The sequence below is a fragment of the Marmota monax genome, unplaced genomic scaffold (assembly GCF_021218885.2).
Source record: "Marmota monax isolate L192 unplaced genomic scaffold, Marmota_monax_Labrador192_F-V1.1 WCK01_AAM20220418_F8-fsc00100, whole genome shotgun sequence".
Taxonomy (NCBI): domain Eukaryota; kingdom Metazoa; phylum Chordata; class Mammalia; order Rodentia; family Sciuridae; genus Marmota; species Marmota monax.
In genome coordinates, this window is record NW_026693872.1 from 132955 (window position 1) to 160575 (window position 27621).

The window sequence follows — 27621 nt, forward strand, 5'->3', positions numbered from 1 at the left end:
CTCTCTCTCTCTCTCTCACACACACACACAAAAAAAAAAAATTCCAAAAGTAGGACTAGCTGAATTTGTTTGCACAAGTTTGGATTACAAATCTTCTTGAATTGCCATGACTAAGTAAATACTACTTTTTAGATGAATGTAAATCTAGTTTATTCTGAATCTCATTCTACCCTTTAAACAAGGACTGAAGAAAGAAGAGCTGGATGCCCTAAAAAGTCAGACTGTTACTACTGTGGAAAGGAGGAATGGACACTGAGTTACAAAAGTATACTGGTCATACATTTGTCAATGATGTGATATTTGTGCTTATCCTCAAATCCTGAGCAAAAGTTCACAAGGTGAACAACTGGTTTCCTTGAAAGAGGTGAAGTAGTGGACCTCTGAGGCCAAAGGTATATCAAAGATTTACAGAATGTTAAAGAAAATAATAATTTGGAGAATTGGGAATAAGTTGTTTTTGTGACTAAAATCTCATAGACATATCCTCCATGCAGTCAATTCTGGCAGGAATAGGGTACTTAAAATTCTGGGAATTCCAAAAGTAGATAAGCATTTATGTGTATCTTGCATAAATTTAGGCTGGAATAGGAACGTCAATGTTCAATAGTAGTTTTGGAGGGCTCGACAGTTATTTTAAAATAGCTTAGGAAGCACCTGTTATGTGTGAGACCTTGGAGAGCAGGCAGGAACTGAGCAGCAGCAATAATTGTGCTTTCAAAGAACTGCTAATAAAGAACTTAAAACATGTAAACAAGTAGACCACTATGTATGAGCAGAAAGTAAAGAGCCTCGATTTTTTGTTTGTTTGTTTGACAGAGTCTTGCTGCTTGATCCAGACTCGTCTTGAATTCATAAGTTCAAATGTTTCTCCCAACTCAACCTCCTGAGTTGCTGGGACCATGCCACTATATCCAACTGAACAGCCTAGTTCTAATTCATGCTTCCATCAACCTGGATCAAGAGACAGCCCCAGGATTATGTGTGCTTCTGGCAAGACTCTGATATCCTCCAAATGCAACACTCACAGCCTTGCTACACCTTTCTTCCTAGAAAATGGTGGGACCAATCCCATCGTGTTCTGTTCCTATTTATATGAGCTATGACCAGAAAATACTAGATTCTGTGGTCACTCCTAGACCATGAAAATCTGTTCCTTATCAGATTCTCCAGATCTCTCCTACCTGATCCAATACCCTATCCATCTTACTGCTGGGGTTAGTCAGATTAATGGCATTATCAGTGACATATGAACCTACGCCTCTCAGAACACCTTCATTTCCTGCACTACAATTCAAATGTGATTCTGAACTTCTTTTTTACTGAGTTTACTCCTTTGCTCCTCAAGTAGTACTTCCCCTTCTCACTAAGTTCCCTGAAATTCATACCAAGTCATCAGTAATATTTCTGATATTCTCTATCTCTTGTCTGTAAATTTTTTCTTACTGTAACACAAATTGTGTTGCCCTTGGATATAATGTTTCTCCTCCAGCCCTCTGGAGTAATGAATTATCTTCCCACACTTCTTGTTCAACTGGCTAGCAGTAACAAAAATAGCCTCCTTTCTCTTTTTTGCTGCTTCTGTATCATTGTCCCTTTCTCTACAGAATCCTCCGGTTTAAATTTTATATGAATCACACAGATTACCTCTGGAATGTAGTCATCTACTGACTCCTGATCCTTCTTCCTGTTTTCATGATTTTAACACTTAACTCATTACCATTCTCTCAATAGTTTTGCCATAATTCTTATGACTAAAATATTGACACAGATTGTACTTCTAATCCTTTGGCCTCTCAGTTTCTTGATCTCCTCCCCTAGAATGGTCCTATTTCCAACATACCTTGTTTGCTCACTGGCACTGTCTTTCTGTTAACATTATGATAAGGAATTGCAACTTCCCCACAATCTGTAACAAGCCTCTAAATTTCTGTCTATCTTTCAGCTCACTTGCCCAAGTATTCTAATTTCAAGAGCTCTTTACCCAGACCACTATGCTGTCCCCGTGTCACTCCCTATATGGCTTAAATTTCACAATCAATGTAATCACATCTTGGCATGCCTTCTCAGTCCCCATCCTAGGAACCCATCTCTCCGACTCCCCTCCTGCACATGTGCTAAATGTGATGGATGAAAACACATAACCATGCTGACTGATCTCATTTGAATTTCATGACCATCCTTCTCATGTGGACCTTCATTACTTTTCTGCAGAAATCATACTGCATTGCACTGGACCATTCACTCTTTTAATTTCCTAAATGACCATTTCATACCTGGTTTTTCTGTCTCAAATTTAGAAATTAAATTTAGAAATCAATAGTAGAGAACTAGAAGAGACTTTCCACAAATTCCCAGCACAACATCTATTGGCCTTCCCCTTTCCCCCCTGTTGCTTTGGACTCTGTGCTATTTAAGGAAATGCTTCACTAGGCATGAGATCCAAATCACTCAGGGTCATTCTTCCTCCCTATCCTGCATCTTTAAATTTTCCCATTCTACCTATCTACCTGTCCATTTATGCCAATGTGAAGAAAAACACACAGAGATGGTAAGTAGTTTCACATCAAACAGACTACCTTTCTTCAGTGAGGGCTTATTGATATTCCTTTCATCAGCATAGGAAGAACAAAGTGTTCCTTGATGCCACTTTCTACCTCTAGTATCCATCTCATTTTCTTTGTTTTCTTTTCTGGACAGATTCCTTTGAAAATATTTTACTTGCTAATTGTCTTTCTCTAACTCTTTTGAACCTGCTCCAGTTGCAACTTTCTTCCCACCATTCCACAAAACTTGTCAGTTTTTCCAATGAACTTTATGTAGGTAAAACCAATAGTCAATTCTCAATCTGCATCTATTTGATGCAGCCCCCACATTGGAAATACAATCACTGTATTTACTTGACTTACAGAGCTCTATATTCTTCCATTTTTTTTCTTTTTTTTTTCTTGTGTCCTCAACCTCCCATCACTGAGATGCCTCAGGAGCCGTCACTGGACCTTTTGTTTTCCCAATAGACACACACTTTTTACAGTAGTTTCTGATGATTTCAATATGAATAGATCCTTCCCAGGCCTTCTATTGAATGGCAGTTTCTCAGTACAAAGCATATCATTTTTAAATCTAAGAGCATCTTAAACTTAAAAAAGGGTGGAATCTCACATTCCTTTCAACCCCTATCAAAACTGCAACTCCATCTTTCCAGTTGCTCAGACCAAATTTATAAATTAAGTCTTGGCTTCTCTTACTCTTTCACATTACTCATCTAATCTGTAAAAAAAAAAAAATCTGTCTGTTCAAATTTCAAAACTACATGATTTGCAAGCACTTCTCACCACTTCCTTGTTAGCATGCTGATCCAAATCTCCATCTTCTCTTACTTTCATTACTGCAATAGGCAAAACAGTTAGAGTTACCTTGCTAACATATACTCATGTTTCTTCTCTGCTCAGATTCTCCTAAAAATCTCAGATATGGATATCTTCTGTGAGCTTCCTAGATCCTCTCTGTTCTTCTTTACCTTGTTTTATTCTCAGAGAGGCTAAACTTTTAGATAGCACCTACAAGAATCCTTGGTTCTGATTTTTATTTGGGTTCAACAATGAGTGGCACTAGACAGTGACTGGTGAGCAGGAAGAAGGTAAGGTTTAGATATTCCCCTTGTTTCACCTGGAAATCAGGTGTTGATTGAGTCCATTTACTGAAAGCATCAGCTGCTGTCCCTCAGTTCACTGTGTACAGATGCTCCTGGTTTCTTACATAGACTTATTCCACAGCCAAGTTAGATCCAGGGCAAAAATGCCTCCTCCTGTTACTAGTACTTGATGCTTTACTATCTCATACCAGGTATACTAAACCTTATACATATATATGTAAATAGAAAGTAAGTTTCTAAAGATAGGCTGATGCTAGTGAATGGAGAATACAAAATGTAAAATAAACAACAAATTATTCATATTGTAGGAAGAGAATTGAAGTGTCCTGGGCACAATTATATTCCAGAATTTTGTAATTTTATGATGAGTTTACAGAGTTTGGGGAGGTATACTGGAGTCATTAATGGAAACTAGACAGATGTTATGAGAGATGATAGGTACTGAATCTCAGCCAGGGTGGTGAGCATGGAGAGGAGACTGTAAGATGCATTATCTTGTAAGACTTTACTGGCCCATAGAGGACAATATACATGATAAAAGGTGTGGGGAAGAACTCTCTCTAAATTGCCATCTGACCCTACATCATCACAGTACTTTATTTTGTTTTTCTAACATCATCTGGATCTTGAAATAATAAGCATGTTTAATTTTCTTCTGTTTTAATTCATTAGCCAGAGATACACTATGGTACACTGTAAGTAGAAAGTATTTATCACAGCTTAGTGTTCTGTCATTTTGAGCCTATTTAATAGCAAGATCACAAACAGAACATCTGTCCACGAGCCCAACACTGATTCCAGTATCAGGTGTTACTGCAGATAAAGAGGAGAGGGGATGGACATCCTTAATGTGAGGTGGCAACCAGGCCAAGCATGGCACAGCTGGAGCTTTTTCCATCCTAACTCGATCATAGATCATCTGTCCTCAAATAATGCCAAGGACTAAATGTACTGTGTGTTGGATGTGGTACTGGGAGCCCCAGGATTCCAATACTGAAACACATATCATATGGTGATAAAGTACTGCATTTAGTATGGAAGGCAGAAGGAAAAAAGAAAGGGGCAGGGAACTTGCACTTTGCTCTCAATGAAAGTCATCATGACAACTCATTAAAAATATGAATGAAAAAATCAATATATGGCAATCACCATTCTAAGTACTCACATTAGAGATTCAGTATATAATATGGAATATAATATCTCTTCATCAGAGCTACAGGAGAGTGACTGAAATACATATGTGTTTTTATATATATATGTATATATATATATATATATATATATATATATATATATATATTATGAATGATACAAATTCTAGAGATAGGACATCCATCTGTGCCTGGGGAAAATTTCATAGATTTGAAAATATTTTGAGCTGGACTTGAAACACTGTAAGAGCTCTTATGATGAGGAAGGAAAGGAGCAGGTATTCTAAGCAGAGAATATTAACAAGAGTGCATTGGCATGTGAGAGTATTTGGTGTTTAGGAAATGGAATGAATAGTATGCATTTAGCTTAAATTCTTGACCTTCATGGGAAAGAGCAGGAGGGCAAATGTTTGAGAAATCTCAGAGATTTGGTTTGACTTTGAGCAGCACAACTACCATTTGGTGCATTTATGAAGAATGCCAAATTCCTCAGACATCTGAGTTTGGATTACTTGGAATAAGTCATTGGTTGCGCCTTAAGTCTCACCCAAGCTCTTCTTTTGCTGTTTCTACACCAACTCCTAGAACATCATGCTTGCATTGTATTGATGGCAAAGTTAATACCTTGTTCAATATCCCATATGAAAGGGATTATTATTTCTATTAAAACTCAGATCTCCTAGCCCCTGAGATTTTGATGTTTATACACTTAGGTAATTTCAAAACTGGACTCTCTTTATTTTTCTTGGTATTATAAAATATATGGAAATATAATAGGAAGGTTTATAGGGATTTGTATGGGTAAGAGATAAGAAAATAAAACTATTAAGAAGACAAAGGTACCTTTTTATTTTTCAATCTAATTTGCAATCTGCTTACCTTTGGCCTTGAAACTAAAATTGGTTTAGAGAAGTTGGAAGCACCCAGAGTTGAACTATGAACAGGCTCCTTGTAAATGCAATATATTTTCTTAAAGCCATTCATCCCAGTAACAGAAAACACATATGAGAGAAGGTAGTTGGTTAGCTTTACAATGACAAATACATGTTGGAAAAACTAGGACTCAACAGATAGAAGACGTGTGTATGAATCATTTGGGAAGAATCCTCATGCCTTTTAAGTGTTCTTTCAAATATCACTAGATGCTCGTTGTTAGTGGGAGTGTACATGAGGGGAGAGGGGGGTATTATTTAAGCATTACTTGGTGACCAAAGAATCATAGAATTGTAGCATCCTACAGAATTTCTGGTTTAATCCTATCCATTTTGAGAGCTCAAAAGTCAGATACAGAGAGAAATTACTTGGTTATTAATATATAACCATTTCAGTTCAAAGAAAGCAATTACTTTATCTTTTCTCCTTAATGGCTGATTTTTGGAATAAATGGTCACTTTCAACATCTCTAGAGGTGATCCCAGAATAAAAGTTCTATTTCAATGCTCAGAAACCAGACCAAGAATGTGGTTCACCTGCCCATCGATTTCACTCATGTCAGATTCCCAGAGCCCGCCTTTCTCCTTTGTTAATTAAAATAGAATAAGGGGCTGGGGTTGGATATTAGGGTAAAGTTATAGAAAAAGAGTAAAAGGGATTCCAGAACTACAGATGATGTGACTCCCCACTTCTGCAGTCTTTCACCAGGCAAGAAAGTTCATAGCCAGAAGAAAACAGCTCTCATTTGAGGCGTGGCACCACCACAGTCAGGTGGCTTAAGGTTAGGGATTAAGTTACGAAGGCTAAGGACCAGTCACTTTCCTTTTCTGGTCCTTAATTTATTGATCTAAAAAATAAATATGTCTATGTTACCATGACAACTTTAAACTAAAAAAAAAAAAGTCCATAAAACATTGACACTTCTCCCTCCAAGAGGAAAAGGTGAATATCCCAATTCTTCAGTTTGAGCTGGACATATGGACTCATTTCTAACAAAGAGAATATTGCAGAAGAGATAATATCCACTTTGGAGATTTGGTCATAGAGGTCACTTTGGCTTCCTCCTTGTGGAGACTTTTGGATAGGGTAAGTCAGCTGATGTGTCATGGGGCTATTCAAGGAGACTTATGGGGAGATTTTTATGGGGGAGGTTCATCAGGCAAAAGTGGAGGGTCCCTACCAACTTCCATGTGCCTATCCTTGGAAGTGGATCTTCCAGTCCCAGTCAAGTCTCAGATGACCACAGCCCTGGCCAACAGTTTGACAGTCTCCTCATTTGTTATATTGAGCAAGAATCACACACCTGAGTCTCTACCAGATTCCCGACCCATAGAAATTGTGAGGAAATAAATATTTATTGTTTTGAGTTTTTGAAGGGTAATTTTTTAAAGAGCCAAAGAATAAATAGCTATTTTTCTCCTTTCTTACTTTTTCAGATGATATTTTTATACTCTTTAACATTCATGGTCTTAAATTGAACTTTCTATTCCTTAACTTTAAGATATAATAGATTACAGCTAAACCTGTGCTCTGGGAAAGTACTCTAGAATTCAGCAATTTAAAAAAAAATCTTTTCTTAGACCTCTTCACTTCCTCTGGATTCTTTTTATAAACAAAACACTGATGATGATGATGATGATGATGATGATGATGATGAAATACAACTACCAAACACATGTGTTACAGATTTTAGAGGTTCACATTTATTATACAATTTTACCCTTACAATATTTCAATGAGGTAGATATTATATTATTACCATTTGATATGTGAGCAAACTAAGAATTTGAGAGCAAAAGTGTGTTATTGAAAGTCACACAATCAACAGAAGAATTGGTATTCCAAATCATGTCTTCTGACTCCTATGTAATGTTTTTGTACTTTATCAAGAGTGCTTATAATGAAAATAAATATCCAACTTTGTTCTCTAAACTCAGATACCACTCTACATTTTAGCTCTACAGTCTGATATTGGGAGTTCTTAGACATCTCCCTTCTCTTTTGCATTCTTAATATTTGGAAATAGGTAAATGGGCTTTGTTCATTCTACTTTTTTCTTCTGTTTCTTCTCAGAAGTCATCCATTGTCTTTGCCCATAACCATGTCATTATGTCTTAAATACTTTGATCTGTTTTAGGTGACTGATGACATCAAAATAATAAACATTAGGAATATGGCCTCCTTTGGCTGCTCAGTGTAATTATATCAATTATTTCTATAACTCTATTTTCTTTATTTTGTTATTCACTTATTTTATGTAATTTCATATTAATAATAATAATGTGAATAATATGAAAATAAAGGATAAAATATTCCTTATCTCCTAAATAAAAAATTCAAATCCAGTATTTGGCAATTATTTAATCTTTTCACACTTTAATAAAATATATTGTTTACAATAGTAGAACTTGTTTATACTTTTTATTCCATATTCATAATATATCATCATTGATTTTTCATTAATCATTTTCAAAAGTTTTAAAGATACTTAAGGTAATTTTCCTTTACAAGAGCACATAACTAAATTATTTCTAGAGGTTTAGTTGTCTGGGATAGACCTCAGATATGTGCAATTTTTTAAATGACAATGTTACATTCTGGTTCAGAACTACTTACCCAAGGTGTTTAGGAGCATATTACTGAATAAATTAATTTTAAGCATGTGATACAGCTTATGAGAGGATAAAAGAAATTAATAAGTAGTTAGACATAATTTGATTTTTAAATAAAAATAAATAAATGAATATCAGACTTTATTTTATTTTATTTTAAATAAAGCAATGGAATATTTAAAATACCTATCACCTCCAGTAAGGTAAAGATAGTTCATTATCTGAATTCAGAGTTTATTTGGAATCTTTCTGTTTTCTTTCCACTAGAAACTTTCAAAGGTTGCTTTTGCCATTTAAATATTTTTAAAGGTTCAAAATGTCTAGGGGAAAAACAGGAATATTGAATGTGTCAGTTGTCTGCTCTCTACACTAACAAATATCTTCTTTGATTGACACTATAACTTTCTAGTATATATCAAGATTTCTGAATACTGATCTTTACCAACCCAAAGAGAGCTTTTTCTTATATAATCAAATGATACTGTACACATTACAAAAGTCATACAAAAATTCAAAATTTTAATACAAACAGAATCCAAATCATAGAGAACACAGATGCACAGAGAGAATCAGACTTCATGATATCCACACTAGCATTTGTCTCTTCCTTCATTCGAGCTGTGGCAGGTTCAATTTGAATTCCCTATTTAATTCTTCAGATAAATGGATCAAGAGATGCCTTCTAATGACCGTGTTACATGCTCTGCTGTGTTCTAAATGTCTTCAATTCTTTTGAGGCTCCCTGAATTTTCAAAATGAAATGGCTCATTTGCAGATGGTTTGAGCATCACATTCTTAGAGAAACAACTAGAGCCACTGAATGGAAAGTAGCGAAATACAGTGACTTTGAAATTATTAAGCATTCTTCCCCTTAACCAGAAGCTACAATTACTATCATAAATTCCTTCAACAAATATTGTTGGGAGACATTAATGTATAGGGCTACTCTTTTCTGTGTGCTGTTTTATCTTGATGTCTTGACAAACAGATGGGGTGTTGGCAGCAAAGTTATTCTATTTCTTCATCATCAAAGTATGTGACATATCTGTTTGAAAGTTTCTTGCCCCTTCAGGTTACTTCAATACCTCATTATCATCTCATTTGTAGAAGACAGGGATGTGTGTTCACCAAGTTCAATTTGATTTTTTTCTTCCTAGGGACAAAAGAAGACTATATTTTCTAGCTTTCTCTATGACTATATCAGGACCTTGGAGCTCCTTCTGGTCAACACATTGTAAGTGAAAGTTATGAGTGTCAATTTAACCTGACCAGTGACAATAGCTAGTCACACATTTCAGATGGTAAAGCTACAACAAAGCAAGCCCCTATGCTGGACATATGGCATAAATGAAATATAAGAATTGTTACATGAATCTATTGAAATGTTGAGGGTATTTGTTCTCCTAGCAGAGCTTATCTTACTCTATTAACACATGATGACTACAGCACTCCCACCAAGTTCCAAATGTCCATATATTTCATATATCACAAGTACACTCTACTAACCACTCTATTCAACTGTCTCCTTGTGCTGAGGCAATTCCAAGGGCTAACCATGCCCTACATTTTCATCTATTGCCTGCAAACACCTTGTTAAAAAGATGGTTTGTAGTCTTCCTTGGCTGGAGAAAATCAGAGCCTACAAGAGTAAAGAGGAGTAGAAGAGAGGTAAAAATTAACGGTTCTTAAATGTTTTGTGCATCAGGATCACGTGAGAAGTTTAAATGCAGATCTGCCCCACCTTAGAGACCCTTGTGTAGTTAATCTAGGGTCAAGAAATATGCATTTTCATATGAATGTGAAATGATTCCTGTGAGGGATACATTTCATGAAGACTTGAATAAAACCCAGGTTTAGGATTTCTCTCTTGTGATCTGCATAGGGAATATGGAAAGGGCTTGAAAGATTTCCTATAGGTTCTCCTTGCATCCTTTCCCAAGTTTGACCTGTATAAGACCTTATTCAAATAACAATGTCCATGAGCTAAGGAGACAGCCGTTTGGGGAAGGGAAGTGTCCTGGGGGGTCTTCATTTGAATTGCCCCCCCCCAAGTGATTCTTTGATGCACAGAAGTTTGAAACCATTGCCAAAGGAATTGTCTGTCTTTCTGTTCATATTTTAATGGTTAGTTCAATTTATTATTCATGACTTTTTCTGAACAGGAACATTAGTTTTTCCAACTGCTTTAAATCTTCAATCTGGAAGTGAAAATATTATTATTGGAGTTTTTAATAGTGATAAAAGGAAGTCACTCTGGAATTGTCAGTGTCATATCTGCTAAAATATTACATTTGTTTTCAAGATAAGGGGTGAATATATACTGATATTTCATTAAGAATAATATAAATAATTTATTTCAAGGAAAAACTAAGACCATAGTGTAAAAAAGGGTCCTACTTCTTAAAATTACAACATGTAAAAATTAAGTTCTATAGAATCATAATATGAAAAGGTCAAACAATACAACAAACTTAATAAAACCTTTAATTAGCCACACATAGGGTTTACATTAACTGATTCTAAAAATTTTAATGTGTTATAGTTCTGAAGTAGTTTCATCTTGGTGAATTCATAATATAAAAACTTCCACTTGAATACTCCAGGGTTGGCTCTAGCATTGGCACTGGATACCTTATTAGAAGGCTGAGGTAGAAACCCAAGTCTTTCGCTAATTGGCTGATTATCATTTAAGCTAGATAATACGTTTCTGTTCTCAACTGTTCAAGGTATTTTATGAAATTAAAAGATAGTTGATCTGTATAAAATAAATTTGTAGTATACTATTCAATACCCACAACACCCAGTGAAATTAATATCTTCTAAGTTTTCATTAAGAGATTAAAGTTTGAAGAGACCATGATTAAACAGAAAGGAGAGACATAGGACTCTATTAGACTTTAAATTTATGCTTTTAAAAGGCTATATTTCTTAATAATGATATATTAATTTAGTCTACAATTATGTCATTTCAATTATGGATACTTAAGGCTCATGAGAAAAGAATTTTGCCTATCATCATATGCCTCATTGAAGTACATGGCCCTAAATATCAAATTCAACTGTGGCATGATAGATCAAGGAATAATAGCATAATTTCCTAGACTTTCTCCATATAGTAAAATACTGTCCATTATCTTTTTGATCCCTATATAGCTAATGTACAAAACTATTACTTTATACCACTTATGCTGTACTTATATTGTCAAAGGAAATTGATACCAACCAAAATTTAGCTTTGGGTGTGCCAAAAATATATGGCTATATATAATAAGAGATCATGTTAATTTCCATGCTCTGCCATTAGTTCTTGCATTTAGTTTTATCCCCTTAAAAAATAATTAGTAAGTTACAAAAGTAATTTTTCAACTATTTCCAAAGATATTTTACAGTTTGGGAATACTATATTGATCAGATTAACTCTGGATTGGGGATTTCTCTCAGAGTATTTAGAACCATTTATATTACCCATCGTAATATAAATGGAGAGAAACCACTGTCTGTCTTCCCAGTTCAGATCCTTAAATGTACATCAAGAATGGATTACTCTCTTCAAGAAGGGGTGTAATATAGAACCAGATCATTGGTTGTGCTAAGTCATTTCCTGCTGAATATACAGTTATGGTGGTCTGTCATTTCCGAATTAAAATTTACATGGTAAATCACATTTACTTTGGAGGGCCTTCATCTGTTTAGCTTCAGAGGAAGTACCTTCTAATTTCTTGTTTCAAGACAGAAATGATCTTCTGATTCCCTCTTTAAGAAAGTTAGAATTTTCTTTCTCCACTACTCTGTTACTGATTGGGAGAGGCCACACTCATTAGGCTAAGCGCACTAGCAGCCAGGACTAAGGTATTGAAGGTGACTGTATTGAAAGGTGGCATGGCTAGTATGGTCTCTTGATCTTTTTGATATGCTTCCATTCAGAAATTACAGATTTTTTTTGCTTCTAGTTTTCTTGTAGTAAACCCAACAGGCAGGGAACCTTTATATAACAGATAGAAGACACACTGTTTTTCAACTTTTTCTCCTGTGCTGGAATGTTAGGTCAGATCAGCCCTATTCTGAGGGCCCAGATGTCTTCAATTTGGGGAAGTGATAAACATTCCCTATTACATCCTTAGGGCCAGCTTATGTTCCCCAGTACCAGTACTGTCTAGGACACTTGGATTCCCATTTTTGACATATGTTCTTTGGCTGAATACTTTAGTTCTGAAATTATAAATTAGTAACCTTCAAGCTAAATATGTCTCCCAGATGTGTTTTGCTTAGCTCTTTGCTCTTGTTTTATTTTTATAACTCCATAATTGGGAGTATATACAAAAATCTAGATTTTTAGTTTCTCTTGAAAAAAACTGCAAAATCTGACAACACAGGGCTAAATCAGTAGTAGCAATCAAATGGAGCTGAGTAAAAGCTTACTCCTTTTATATAAAATACATTTTTTCAGTTACTTGCAGACCCAGGGATTCCCCATCATGCTCCTAACTTGAAAATCAAGTGCCACCTGCCTTTTATTGTTATGCGAATATGTTGGCAGAAAATAAATATTTTTCTGTACCTCTATCCTATTCATGGATAGATGGTCCCTATATTATGCTTGTGTCTAGCCACCCTTTATTTTTTCCTTATCTTCTAATTCTTATAGGCACTTGGCATTTAACATCCCTTCTCAGAATTCTGAATGGGAAGAAGGAATTCAGGCACCAAACTCCCCCCAAAATCTCTTAAAAGACTGAGTTTTTCATCATCTGTCACTTAAAAAAAATAGATTTTTATGTAAAATCCCATTTCATTTAAATACTTTCTCACTGTCTTTTGGAACTTTCCCAGATTTCTCTCTATACACCTCAGAAGAAACAAAAGGGATACTTCAGTTTTTCCTGTTCCCTAAACCTAATCTCAATTTTCTGAAATGGAATACTCCTCAGATTTGAATACAAAAGCCAGAATAGGTAGAAGGGAAGAGAGAAATTAAAAATTTGTTAGTACAAATGAAATGACATAAAAATATAACTTTATTGATGCTAACAATGTTAGGAAATTTAGAGCACACTAGTTTACAGTGAGACAGAGAACACCATATATCCCTGGTTGGGTATGTTTGGTTCTTTGAGGGAAAATGTGCTGTAGGTTTTCTCTGGAGCTTTGTCCTACAACTTTCACCAGAACCAGCTCTTTCCCATGGTGCTCCCTGGGGAAATGTAAACCCTACAGTGTCATAGTCCAAGTACACCTGACTAAAATCAATCAACTAACTCATAGGAAACATATTTAAAATCTTAGCTTGGGTTTAAACCTTTGGGCAAGATAGAGGTTCAGACTTTAGGCAACTTTCACATACTGACCTTCTAGGACCCAAGAAGAGTGTGCTCTTCTGAGGCCGTTAGAGGCAATAACTCTGGATTCAGGTCCTTCAGGTCTTTTGTCTCCTAGAAATAAATAGTTTTTAAAAATAAATAAAAGGGATATACATCTGATAGTTCATTAGATGATAAAAATGTCAGTCATTCCCTAAGCTTCATGACATAAAGAGGACTGGTAGAGAGAGAAGCCACCACCCACCCCACACAGTAATTATAGGATATAAAAGTCATTGTTATTGGACAAATCTGTGAAATGGTGAAGAGCAAGAGCTGAGATCTGGGGAGCAGGGGGTTCCAATCTTGTGCCATTTTGTATCCATTGAGTTTCTGACTCTTGGGGAACAGGCTTACAGAGGTGTGTCTCCCACTGGGGCTGCGTCTGCATCTCTGCTCGGCTCTTGCTCCTGAGGTGACTCTCTCCCTCACAGTAGGTGACACAGCAGCGACAGGCTGCAGAGGGCTTCCCTCGGTGCTTGGACAAGGTGCCAGGGTCAGGAGGGGCACCTGGAGCCCTCTCTGAGCTCTGGAGCTCCTGGGGCTCTTTCAAACGACTTCTTCTCCTCTGAACATGATCCAGACTGATGTCCGACTGAGAAGAGCAGCTCTCATTCCAGCCTGAACTGGCACTCAGACTTCTCAGGGGAAGAGCCAACCTCAAGGCCTTCCAGAATTTGGAGCCAGAATGTTTGGACTTTTCTCCTTTCCAGCTTACAAAGGACACTGATTCCTTCAGCTGCAGGATGCCTGGGTGTGGATGCTCAAGGGGACGGTACTCCACCACAATGAGCTTGGTGGCAATAGAGTTCTGGCACATGACACCCAGTTTAAACTCCAACATGCTGATGCTCTTTTCTGTCACGTAGTCTGGGCTCAGGACAACAATCATCCTTCGGCTCCTCTGAATGAAATCAAAAACTGCTTCCACTGTATCTACAGGAAAATGAAAAGATGGCACGGTGTCCATGAAAACTTCTATACATCCCAGTACATTATTGTGCATCTGACAAAGGACAGGCAACGGACAAACATTTTGAAAATATAGGATCTCAGTGCTAAATAATCCACCTAGTCAGGAAATTAAGGAATGTCATCTGTAACTTTATTATTAATAGTTTCAAAGGATTTGCTACCTTCAAGGATGAGGAAGGATTTGAATTCAATATGTCCCCATTGCAAAACCCCTACTTGTAGTAGTCCCTTCTTGAATAGTCTTTCTTTACTATTAGAAAAGAAAAGCCAGAAAATGGTTCAGGAATTAAGTGAACCATCTCTAAAATCCAGTTAATTCGGGGCTGTGTAGATTATTGCTTCTTTTGAAATCTTCATAACTGCAAGTTTTATCTGATGGTCTTAGATCTGACATCTTCAAATGTTTGAAATATTTGACAACTTTTGTGATGTTACTGTATTTTCTTCTTACCTGTAGATTAAATAAATTCAGGATTTTTCCTTTTTTCCCATAAATGACATAATTTCCAGTCTCTTTCTCACTCTCATCATTTTCCTCTGAATAATATTCAGTTCTATATGTATCTTCTAAGAATAGCACTTTGAATAGCAAAGGAAATGTTCTTGACATAATCTGATTGGTAAAGACCAATTGGAATTACCACTTCCTAAGATCTTCAGTTATATCCCTTGGTACTTAACATTTTTGGACCCAGTACTGATTTTATTATCAACTAAGATTTATTTCTTTCCTTCCTTCTCTTCTTTATGTGTAAGTGTGTATGTTTGTGTATGTGTATGTGTGTGTTGTAAAAATTGACCTTATAATCAAGAAGAAGCAAAAATAATGATAATAGACAAAAATCAATAAATTAGTTAATAGTTATGGCAAAGCATTCATTTCTAACAGTTGCTAAGGTGGATTTGGACAGATCCCAAAGGAAACTTCTTCAAATAAATGCAGTTCTTAACTAACTGTGAGATTTGGGAACTTATACAATTCGATTATCTTAAGTAAAGGAACTTCAAATGTGTGAATCATAGCCACAGACAACTCTGAAATCACGTGCCAAAGACAGACTGAGGTTGTGCCCACACTTTTTGAGAGACTTTTCAGTTTGTCATGACCAACTGTAAATTCGCAGTAAATTTGATCTTAATGAACTTGACAGGGAATGAAGAGATAGGATCCAAAGTAGATTAATCCTTTCCAATCAGTGCATTTAACATGAATTTGAATGAAAACCCAATGTGCTCAATTTTTGACATTTAACTGTTTTTATCGAGAATAAAAAAAAAAGCTATTTTGGAAATTTTTGGTATTGAAAGACAAATTTAAATGTCCATTTCTCTTCAGAATCTGTGTGTGTGTGTGTGTGTGTGTGTGTGTGTGTTGGTAACTCCTTTGTTCCTGCTTGTTGTTCCTACTCAGGATCTCTTGACGCTGCATCTAATAAATTAGAGAATATCAGAGTGGGAAGTTACTGCTTTTTCTGGTTCATGAGAAATGCAAAATAACCTTAAGACAACATGGCTTGTGTAGAGGATTTGGGCAAACTCCACAAATTGTGTGTGTACTTATGTATGTGTTTGTGTGTATGGTATACTTTATTTCAAAATATTACCTTAAGAAAATATGAGTTTGTTTTTTTCCAGTGGAGATACCACAGTTGAAAGTAAAACTGTCTTAGATCTTCTAAAAAATTGTCTTCAGGGCTTATGTTTTCTTTCTTTCTTTTCTTTTTTTTTAAATATATTCCCCTTCCAGAAAGTGAGGGATTTACATTTGAAAAAGGACAATGCTAAATAAAGATATGAGTGGCAGAATTCCAGACATTGAGGACTGAGAGTGGAGATGCTTCTCCGAGGGGGCTTGGCCTATACATAGAATTCTCTTCACTTGGTACTTTAAAGAAAGCTGCCTCCTGCACTGCATATTTTTAAAATACCTTCCATATTATGAAACCTTCATATTTAAGATGGATGCTATTATCATTTTTAATGGTAAATATTATTTGAAGAGGGATTACTAAATTAGATTGTTTATTCTGTTTGACTCAAAAAAAAGTGAGGTGTGACTATACAGGTGTGACATCAGTTTTCTTTTATGGCACTGTATTGGAGTTGAAGACATAGTTCTGGTCCAGAATTCTACCACACTCAAGGATTCACCCGCCTTTTAAAGTCATATTCCCTCTGGAATTTACATAGAAGAAAACTATGACTTCAGTTTGTTCTACGGTTAGGATAAAAGTGGACAAGTATGCTTCTCTTCCTCCTTTTCCCTCTCTCCCCCTCCTCCTCCCTCCAATAAAACTTGAAGTACAGTAGCAAAAAGGTGCACCTAATCTGGAAGATGGATCTGAATCCAAATCTTGGTTTTCCAGTGTCTGTTTTTAGTCTGAACATTTTTGAATCTAAGGTCATCCTTCTATGAAATGCATAAGATAGGGGAAAACTTGTAGAAACGTAAAACAAATGAAGTATCTATATGCAAATGTCTAGCATGCAGTAGTCATGTGAACAGCTCATATGATTAAATTATTATTCAATGTCTAGTTCTTATTAAAATAATATATGGACCAATTTTGTTGAATTTTTATCAATTCCTGATACTAACTTTAGAATATCACTTTGATACATGGATTGAAATAGGGTTTGAAATTCTGGGTATTTAGTTTAAAATGAATGTAGATCAAAAGTATTGTTGAAATAATCTCCTAGCTCATTGCTAAAGTTACTTTATGTCACATGGGTAGAAACAGAGAAATAAGACCGGCTAGTTGCTAAATGTGTATCTCATATCACATTGAAAATTTACTTGTGTGAAAAATCTAGTGGCACCAGTGAGTGACTGAAGAAAGTATCTTCAGGCTTTTAACCAGGTAATAGCTCAGTAAATGAGGCTACCAAAATGCTGATACGGAATCTTCTAAAGAGTCACCACTATGTTCTAGGAGATCATTTAATATTTTGGGGTTGAAAGCAACTTAAAACTTATCCCCACTTATCCAATATAGAAATTTCACATACAAACTCTAATATGAATCAATCAAGTCTCTGCTTATGTATATCTTATAAGGAGACACCTAGCATGTCCAAAATTAGGGAATTTCATTATTGTTCAACTCTGACACAGTTGTTTCCAATTGATTTGAAATCTATTTCCTTGTAACTTTGATCCATTGATTTGAACTTTACCCTTTGGGGAGTGGTTTGCAAGAGGAAAATACTTCAGCAAATTTTTTTTTTTTACAAAGTTAACTAGTACAGAGGATGTTATAGGGCTCAATAAGTGCTATTGGAATAAATGATGAAATGGGGAATTTTTTTTCTTTTTAGCATGAAGACAGTCTTGTACCTAAGGGCTTAATATTATTAACACAAAAGAAAATGCGTTTCCAAATATTTTTCACTTATTTACTTGAAGTTTGTGAGAAAAATGTATCTTTGGTTCAAATTATCATCTATTAATGCACAGCATTAATTTCTTCTGCCAAAGCTGCTGCCTTGGAGTTGCTTTAAAGTTTAAAAGGTAAGAAATTCCTGTAAGCTTTAAAGTTCTAAGCTGAACCGAAAGGAATGTTTGTGGTTTTTTTGAAAAGAATAATTCTCTTCTCTCTCCCCCTCCATGCTCTGTATCCCTCTGTCACTGTATACACATGCACACATATACAGACACATTCCCATGTTTGGTATATCACATTGTTGATATGAAGTTCCCACTATCTTCAGATATCTCTCAGAAAGAAAGTTAAATATAATTTCATTTCTTTTTATAGTGCAATAATTGATCATTTTAATTCTTATTCCTTATGCTTAACATGAAAATAAAGACATAAAACACATGCACAAAATAAAATTCAAAGCTGAAAATAAATGGTTTATTTTAAAAATATGTAAATTTACAAATCAAATGAAAAATGGAAAATACAAAATTTCATGAATAAAATTAAAAAGATAATCTTAAAATATTAAAACCTATAGAAAGAAAATGGGTAATTAACAAGTGGAGTGATGTTTTTGTTCCCAGTACAATGAAATGCTTTTTTTATTAGAATCCTAAGAATCATTTAAGCTGCAATACAAAAGAGAATTCAATAAATTGTATGGGATTGTGTAATTAGACACTCTACATAGCATGGTTCTTTGTTAACCTGGGTGCAGAAGGTACTGATGTCATAGATCTAAAACTTTATAAGAGAAATTATTTGTTCTTGCTCTCTAAATTATGAGTATGTGTCCCTATATCCTTCAAAGGGGAATCTTCTAGAATAGAAAACATGTTTAAAGTAAGTTCTATTAGGATGAGACAAATTAGATTTGATTTGCTTTATATTATAGCATTTGGAAAAACTCAATATGAAAGATAGGAATATAAATAGAAAAACACACCATGGAGTTTCCAGGGGCCCCAATGGTATTAAGGATAAATATGAAGCCCCAAAGTGCAAAAAAAAAAAAAAAAAAATGCAGCATCGCAAGAAAATGGCCCCTTGGGAATGAGACCACCCCTTGTTGACCTAAAGCTCCTAAAATGATTGATATTAAGTGCTACTCCAGAGTCAACTCTCCTCTGGTCTTGTAAATAAAGAGTTAGTAGAGGGAATAATTATGATTTATCATAAGAAAAAGCTTTAAGAGTGACTCCATATCATAGCTTTATAGTCAAGAATCCAAAAGGGAATAATTTTTTCAATTTAAAGTAATCAATAATTTCTATGTAGAAAAATTATGTATTATGGACTTTAACACTGATAAAGGATGCTTACATGTAGAAGACAGTTTTAGAATTGCATAATAAAATTCATACTACTAGGACAAGGGCCTCCTTAAATTATGAATTATCGTGTTTCATAGTATCCTCCAAACTCATTTATAGGTATATTTATTTTCTTTTATTACTTAAAAGTCTACATAGTTGAGCACTAGGATTAGCATGGCTTAATTTCTTAATATGTCTTCTAGGAATACAGTAGAAAATCAATTAATACCAGATAACTGGCTACCGTTTAGCAGTGACTAAAGAAGTTCTGTGTACAACAGAGTCCACTGCAAGCCAGATCAGCTGTAGCCATAATAAGTTATTTATATGAGTGTAGGGAAGGCAAGAACTAATGACAAGTACCACGCTGTGAGCAGCAAATTCACAAATAATATTAATGAACTGACAACACCAACACAAAAGCATTACAGTATGAACATAATTTAAAAACTGGACAAGAGTTATAGTGGTTTGTAATATCTTACTAATGGCTGTTTAAAGATGAGCACATGCATATGTGTCTGTGTATATGTATACACACATAGATAATGCATGCGCATGTGGATTCATACATATACACACATACACAATTTGTGTGTGAATATATGTACACACGAGCATATAAAATTAAGGTGTGTGGATATTTATATATATGTATACTTATATGTGTGTGTATATATATATACACATATATACATTTTCTACACGTAACATAGATATCTACTTTGTAAACTCTGCACTTAGTTTTACTTTTCCAAGTCTGAAGAACATTAAAATTTTACTTAAAACCAACCAGAAAAGTTTCATTGACAATGACCTTTCAGATGGACTTATTTGGATCAAGGTATTACCTGTGCTAGTGAATAAATTACAGGAAGTACAATTAATTCTTTTAGGATATTAATGCTAAAAGCAACTGTCAAGGTTACTAAACCTAATCTCCACACATTACAATGAGGAGACACAAAAAAGTGAGGAGAAATCATTTTCCTAGTTTTCACATTAGCAAGGTTGGATTAAAAGGCAAATTGCTAAACATCCTGTTCTGCACTCTTTTCACAAGTTAGAAATGCCCTAAAAGCATTTTGCTCTCCATTAGCACCATTAGAAGTTGCCTTTCAGACTGAACCAAGTATAGAGCCACCTGAAAATCTGTTTTTTTTCTTTTTAACCTACAAATTCTGAGTGATTGATACAAATAGAGAGGGAGATGGAGTAATAAATATGAATCAATCCAAAGATAATCAAGGATTTACAGTAATTAAAAATTATGATATATTTTTCAAGTTTATAAATGTAACATCAATTACCTGAGATGAGGGCAAATGTGATATAGTAAGAGGAAATGCAACATGCCCTTTAAATCAATCATCAGAGACATTTTTAGTTATATTGCTTTGTAACCTCCTAAGTGGGTGTCGGTCTTGCTGTGGTGGTGTATTGAACAGCCAAATGAGCAAAAGAGCTTGTTTATCCTCAGAAAAAATAGATGTAGACCCTGATTATCTTTTTAATGGATGAGTAAAAATAAAATAAAAAAATACTCTACTCAGAAAATTATAATACCCGTCAACAAGTAACGTTTCGTAAAGGGATTTTTAAATCCACAGACACAGCTGCTCTATAAGGTTAAGATTTGAGGTGGGGGGGCAGGGATGGAGGATGTAAAAGAGGAGATTCACTTCAACCCAGTCTTTACCTGCAAAGAACACAGGAATATCAGAGATTGGGAACAGACTGTTGACACTATCATTCTAAACCTTAGTCATGCCTGAGAAGCAAAACAGCCATCCAGATAGTCACTCTGAATTTATCCCTATGAGGAGGCTGAGAATTTTTTTCTGCTTATCAAACCATAAACTGGGAAGAAAAAGGGGGGGGCTCTTCCTCCCAGGAGTACCCTTGGTTCTCGTTCCTCTTTACATTTTCCCTTTCATACATTTTTCAGGGATGAATAGGAGAGCCCCTGCTTGTCACTGCTAGACCTCCTGGAACTCTTCTTCACTGGCATAGCCACCTGCAGCTGCTTCCAGAACCTGCCCTGTGGATACTTGGATTTCTCCCCTTTCCATTTAATGACCGTGAGCACCGTCTTAGCCCTCTTCAGCTCTTTCACCTTCGTCTCCTTCACAGCTTTGTACTGCACTAAAATGACGTTGATGTTGCCCCGAGAGGCCATATTTTCTAGGCCAGCCTTGAGCTCCAGGAGGGCTTGGGTTCCCTGGAGCACGTAGTTGGGACTTAGGACAACCAGGAGGCGTCTGCTTTTCTGAATGAAGCTCAAGGTCTCATCTGTGACAACTGGGAAAGAAAACACCATGGGGATTAGTGTTGGCCCAGAACTATCCAAAAGCATGGGGCTTGAGGGAACTCAGGGTGACGGCCTGAAGAACCCCGGTGAAACCTTACCAGCAGCACGTGGTTATCCTTAGACCCAATCATGTTCTTCACTAAGTGCCATTCTCCTCAGGGAAAATGGAAATGGCATCCACATATTCCACTCAAAAAGAAGATTCCAAACAAGTATGAAGCCAAAACATGGCTGTGACCTCAGTCTTCCAAAGCATGACTGGAGCCACAGTGAACAGATGCGTGACACAGGAATCAGTTTCTACAAACAGCATGGTATGTTGTAACCCAGTCAGACCTATTCCTAAGCCCTATACAAAGACACCTTTGTATAATCTCCCTAATATAAAAAAAAAATTCAAAAGATATATGTTGTAGAGTCCAAATCATAGAATTTCACTTTTTGCTAACACAGGAAAGGGTAGGAATGTTCACTTTTGAAAGTCCCCTCCACTGTTGAACACCTCCTTGACTCTGACTGATATCAATGTGGTTGGATGAGGACCTTCAAAAATATAGCCAATCCAATGGGACCTTGTCTAGAAATGCATTCTCAACTTGGCTTTCTACCTCTCTCTGCTTTGGAGACCAAATTAATCCCTGATCTTTCTCCTCAAAATACTATCATTACTAGGGAGCCATGTGTTTCTGCAGCTGCTGGTGATGTGTCTACTTTCACTCATTGGCAAACACTTTTTTTAAAGTAAAATAAAAAAGAAGAAGAAGAAAAAGCAGGGGAAATGGAAGGGCAGTATAATTTTATTCTGCAGTAAGGGGCTCTGATTAATTCCTCTCAGTAAATTCTTGAAACTAATCTATCACCTCACAGATGCTTAGGGAGGGCTATATAATCCTTTACAAGGGCAGGGTTAGTTGCCAACTCCAGGTGATGCACTGATGTTATGGAAATGTACATCATGGCTCACCAGGCTCCCCTATGCAGTCTTTTCAATGCTTAATCTTTGTGAGTTCAGAAATAATAGGTAAAGATAGGCAATTAGAATCTAGCATGTGCAACCTGGAGGAGCATTTAGGAATAAATATCTGTTTGCTCCAAGAAGCTCAACTAGAGGCTGACCACATGTAAGCATAGAAAGAGACCCAGAGGCAAAGTGAGTTGGGCAAGAGCAGCAGGGGGGATACAAAATGACACAAGAATCTATCAGAAGAAAGATGCAAGAGTAATAAGAGAAAGCTTGAATTCTCCCAAGAACTATCAACCCCTATTGGAAGGTCTTACCCAGTTATATATGTATATTTTTCTTTAACTTTTCACACAGAAATTATTGATGGAATGGCTGATGAAAGGATAAATGGATGAGTGTGATATGGGGGAATTAAGTATTAAAATGAACAGAATTTATCCTTTAGCCATATGATTATTTTATCATTTCCTGACAAAGTTATACTGAAAGAGATATCTTCTGAAGGCAAATATGATAAGCTTTTGTATGATGATTAGGTAAATAAGATAGCAGATCTATTTAATTCAAAATGTGAAAAATATTTAAGCCTATCTTATGTCTCAATGATTTACATAACATCTTTCAAAAACATGTTAAACAAATGATTAATGTAAACAGGATCTTCTAAGAAGAAAATTAGTTTGTCATGCTTAAGATTAGAGACAGTGCAAGTGAATTTCAAAGGTAGGGAGTTTAGTTTATAAATGTTACTTTGTGTTTTTTACAAAGACACAGGTGAACCACTGCTTTGTGTTTTACAGTTTAGCCTTGAAAAGATACTTTTGCTTTAAGACATTCAGCAATCTCTGCTTTTCTTTTTTAAACCTGCTAGAATACCTTGTAAATTTTTAAAATAAATCTCAAACGTATAAGCTGATAAAACAGAAGCAGACCCAAGGAAAAAAAAGAATTTGAGTAGTACAAGTTTGCTAGAAAGCAAAAACAAAGAAAAGGAAATGGCCAAGTGCCAAAGGGAAATATTCTATTGTCAGTGAACAAAAGAAGGGAAAATTCTATCCACCCCAATCTGTAACTCAGTCTTAGTAAAACTAAGTAAACCTCAATCTTTATAAAAACAACATTTTAATTTTACTCAGTCTTTGTAAAAAAAACAAAAACAAAACATTCTTAGAAAACCAATGCAGATTTGTATAAACTTTCTAAAAATCTAAATATGAATTTAAAGGACTTTTAAAGCTATGGCACTTTGATATAGTTTAACTCCACTGTGGATCTATGTTTCTGAAATGGAGTTGTTAAAGATAACCAGGAAAAATATTTTTAATACCCTAAACGAGTTGAATAGTGTAAATCTTACATTATAGTATTATTTCTGGAGAAGTCTCTATTATATCAAGGAATTGGACATTAAATATCCAATATAGAACTATGACTCTCACACACAATCTAAAGCTAAGAATCCCTTTGCCTTTCAAGGGTAACATCATTTGTACTCCTGTGAAATACCTACTTCCCCCAGGCAGACTGTCTCGGTCAAAGATGCACAATTTGTATCCAAATTCATTCTCCAAAACTCCACGGAGGGTCAATAACACAAATTCCTCTTCTTCAGCATTCCTTGCGTAGGATACATAAATATCATACTCCTTCCCATCTAGCAAAAGGAACACAGATCCCATATCAGTTAGAAAAGTTTATCAAAAGTAAGACCTTTTTTCTTAAATCTAACTTCTGCATGTGGGACATTTTTATTTTTGCATGTATACATTATGTGATAGATGCTAATGTGATTTTCCATGTGGTACTTCCCAGGCAAAATAGCTACTTGAATTTAAATTTTTATTCAATGTGTCTTCTATTTACATCTTAGTTAGTTGAGTCTATGGTGGAGAAAGAGAAAGGTTTAGCCTATTCAACTGTAGATTAAAGCATAACATGGACATAAATTGTAGGTGCCAGAAGTTAATTAATGTAGAGAATTTCTACTCCTTTTCTTGATACATCATTCATTTATATATTAGAGTTATAAATTGAAACTTTTTGAAACTGTCCAAAATATACCTGAAACGAACTATAATTAAAAATATATTTAGATTCAAGGATTAATCTTTCCCAAAGTTCTATAATTATAAAAATAATGAGTCATTGAAATGCAAATTATGTGCCTCTTCCAAAAGCCTGTCAAATTAGAATCCTCATGGGGTGGACCTAAGTATCTGCATGTTTAAATGTTTCATTCTTATTCCTGGGCAAAGTTTTTGCAATGGAGCAGTGCTCCTTAAATTTTAATGTGTATACAAATCATTTGGGAGTGTTATTAAAATGTAGATTCTGATTCTATAAGGGTTAGGACTATGAGTCTCTAATAGGCTCTCAGGTGATTCTGATGCTGCTGGTGCATGGATCACCCTTGAGTACAGAGTGTGGACCTGGACAACCCAACACAGTAGCCAAGAATCACATTTCTACTGGTCACTTGAAATGCATCTGGTCTAAACTGAAATATGTTATGAGTGTAAAATATAACACATTCTGAATTTTGAAATTTTAGTGTAAAAAAATGCCAAATATCTCAAACATGTATCAATTACATGCTGAAATAATATGAACACATAGAGTCTAAGCATTATTTTTACTTGTTTCTTTTTACTTTTTCTAATTTGGCCACTAGAATATTTTTAATCTCCTATGTGGCCCGCTTTATACTTCCTATTTGGACATTACTGATCTCACACTAAATCACATATTGATCTAAGAAAGGAGAATACTACACATTGGAAAGACTTTTTAATAGTAAAGACTGAAATACACTGTAATGTGCTTAAATCGTCTAGTTAACCTAAGTTTTATCAAATGAATATGTTTTCTAAAGAGGACAATAGAAAAGGTTTACATCAAACTTTCATCACTTACCTAGAATGGTCTCATCTGTTCCAAAATGAGCCCGGTAGAAGAGGACCATCTCCAGCCAGTAGACGTGGTAAACAACAATGAGAATCACCACCAGCAGGACCGTGGCTCCAAAACCACATGCCAGCTCTACTGTGTATCTTGGAGCTACCACTGGAATAAATAACAAACCAGAAGGAATTTCTATGTGGTGATCACAGTGGCCCATCATGTTGCAAAGCTGGATAAGCCCAGCGGCTAAACCCTGCACCTGACTTACATGTTTGAATAAACAGAGATAACACTGTAGACTTTAGACTCTATTTCATAATACTAGATTGTCTCATATTCATTTTACTGTGTTTTGTTTGTAGCATAGAAGGTGCTTTTAGCTATCAGTTGATTTGAACTTTGATGATATACAACTAAAACAGAATATTAACATTGGGCAGGATTCAGAAAGCTATCTAATTAAACTCACAATCTGACTCATACATCACCTCAAAACATTTTTGAACAGTGTCTCTCTACCCTCTGATAGGTTATCTCTGGAATGGAGTCTTAAATAACCTACCTGGAGAAGCCCATGATATTGGTAGACTGTCATAGAGAAGGAATTTAGTTCCTTTTCCTTTATTTGCAAAGAGGCTTCAAAAATCTTATTTTCAGTTGGCAGAAACAGAGGGCTTTTATCCATGTCCACAGTTCTAGGATATACACTGTGAAGACTGACTTGCAATACGTGATTATGGACAGATTTCCACATAACCTACTTACTTTTATGTCATAGACACCATGCCTGCTTTTTTTTTTTTTTTTTTTAATAAGAAATAGAGTGAGATAATTCCCAATTAACGTAAAACTGGTTATAACTCATCAGCCCTGGAAACCAAGCCTTTTAGAACTGAATCACTGGTCACAGCAGACAACCTTCCTGTCTTGTTGACCACTGCCCTTTCCTCACAAAACTCAAGAAGACATCACATCATGCCTTGATCATGCAAGAATTTCTGGTTGGAACAGTGCTTTCCCTGTTTTAGTTTTCAAGGTCAATGTTCAAAATGCCATTTTTTTTGAAAGATAAAACCCTTTTTTTCAAGTTGAGCTCTGCCTGTAGAAATCTCCACTCTTCCCTATTTATAATTTTTTACAGTGTTTTTATTTATATAATGTGATTTATCTTATAGGCCTGCTTCTCCACTCCCTCTCACTTCCCCTAATCTGTACATTCCCAGTTTTCCAGGTGGGGACCATCTTTTCATCTATCCCATTTAGATATTTAAATAATTCTCACACTGTACTATGTATCAGAAACTTCCCTTTGGTTGCTTGTCGCAACTAGCTAAAGAGTCTGAGGAAGGAATGGAACATTTGCTAAATCTGAAGCAGGAAGGCTTAACTTAGGTAATTGTTGATTTGACGGTTACTTATTAACATGTACTGTTTGCCACAGCCTTTGGGGGACAGAATGGTGGATAAGAGAGGAAGATCTCTGTACTTTGGGAGATAATGTCCTAATGCAGAAAAGCAAAAAGGAAATAAAATAAAAGGAAATTAATCTGCGTTAATTTTGAGTACTGATCAATGCCAAAAAGAAAAAAAAAAAAAAAAGGTATGTGATAGAGTTGACCAGGGAATGAGGCTGGGGCAAGGGAGGTCTATTAGTCATTGTAGTGAGGGAACACTTCTGTGAGCCATGAGTTCAAAGCCAGCCCCAGCAAAAAGTGAGGCTGTCTCACCCTGTCTCCAAATAAAATACAAAAGAGGGCTGGGGATGTGGGTCCATGGTTGAGTGCCCCAAGATCACCATGGAGCAACTCTCAATTCAAAGTGCAGGGATCTTTGCCTAATATTGCCATGAGTTCAATTATTGGTCATATATAAGGGGGAGAGATTCCTTTCTAAACAGTTTTCTATGCAAAAAAGAAAAAAAATGGTAATCAGTGGAATTGAATCCAAACTTTTCTAATTAAAGGGCCAATTGTAGAGTTTCGAGTTCAGGATCCCAAACTCAGGTTGTTAATCCTGCTGCA

At 35.5% G+C, this 27621-nt stretch overlaps 1 protein-coding gene across 5 annotated transcripts in view; it reads right to left on the reverse strand.

The window, feature by feature from the left end:
- Positions 1 to 8630: 8630 nt before the first annotated feature.
- Il1rap (interleukin 1 receptor accessory protein) overlaps positions 8631 to 27621 on the reverse strand; it is a 139506-nt gene continuing 120515 nt past the window's right edge. The window contains exons 9-13 of one of the 5 annotated variants that reach the window (XR_009228470.1): positions 25613 to 25762; positions 24210 to 24353; positions 14063 to 14641; positions 13694 to 13777; positions 8638 to 9987 (exon numbers count right to left, since the gene is read on the reverse strand). Coding sequence is in view for 3 of the 5 variants with exons in the window: in XM_058585053.1 (XP_058441036.1) it covers positions 13923 to 14641; positions 24210 to 24353; positions 25613 to 25762 (1013 nt within the window). In the remaining 2 variants the exon portion in view is untranslated. Of the gene's footprint in view, positions 9988 to 13049; positions 14642 to 18521; positions 21726 to 24209; positions 24354 to 25612; positions 25763 to 27621 lie in introns of those variants that run through there. The other 4 variants (XR_009228469.1, XM_058585053.1, XM_058585054.1 and 1 more) reach the window with 4 other exon arrangements.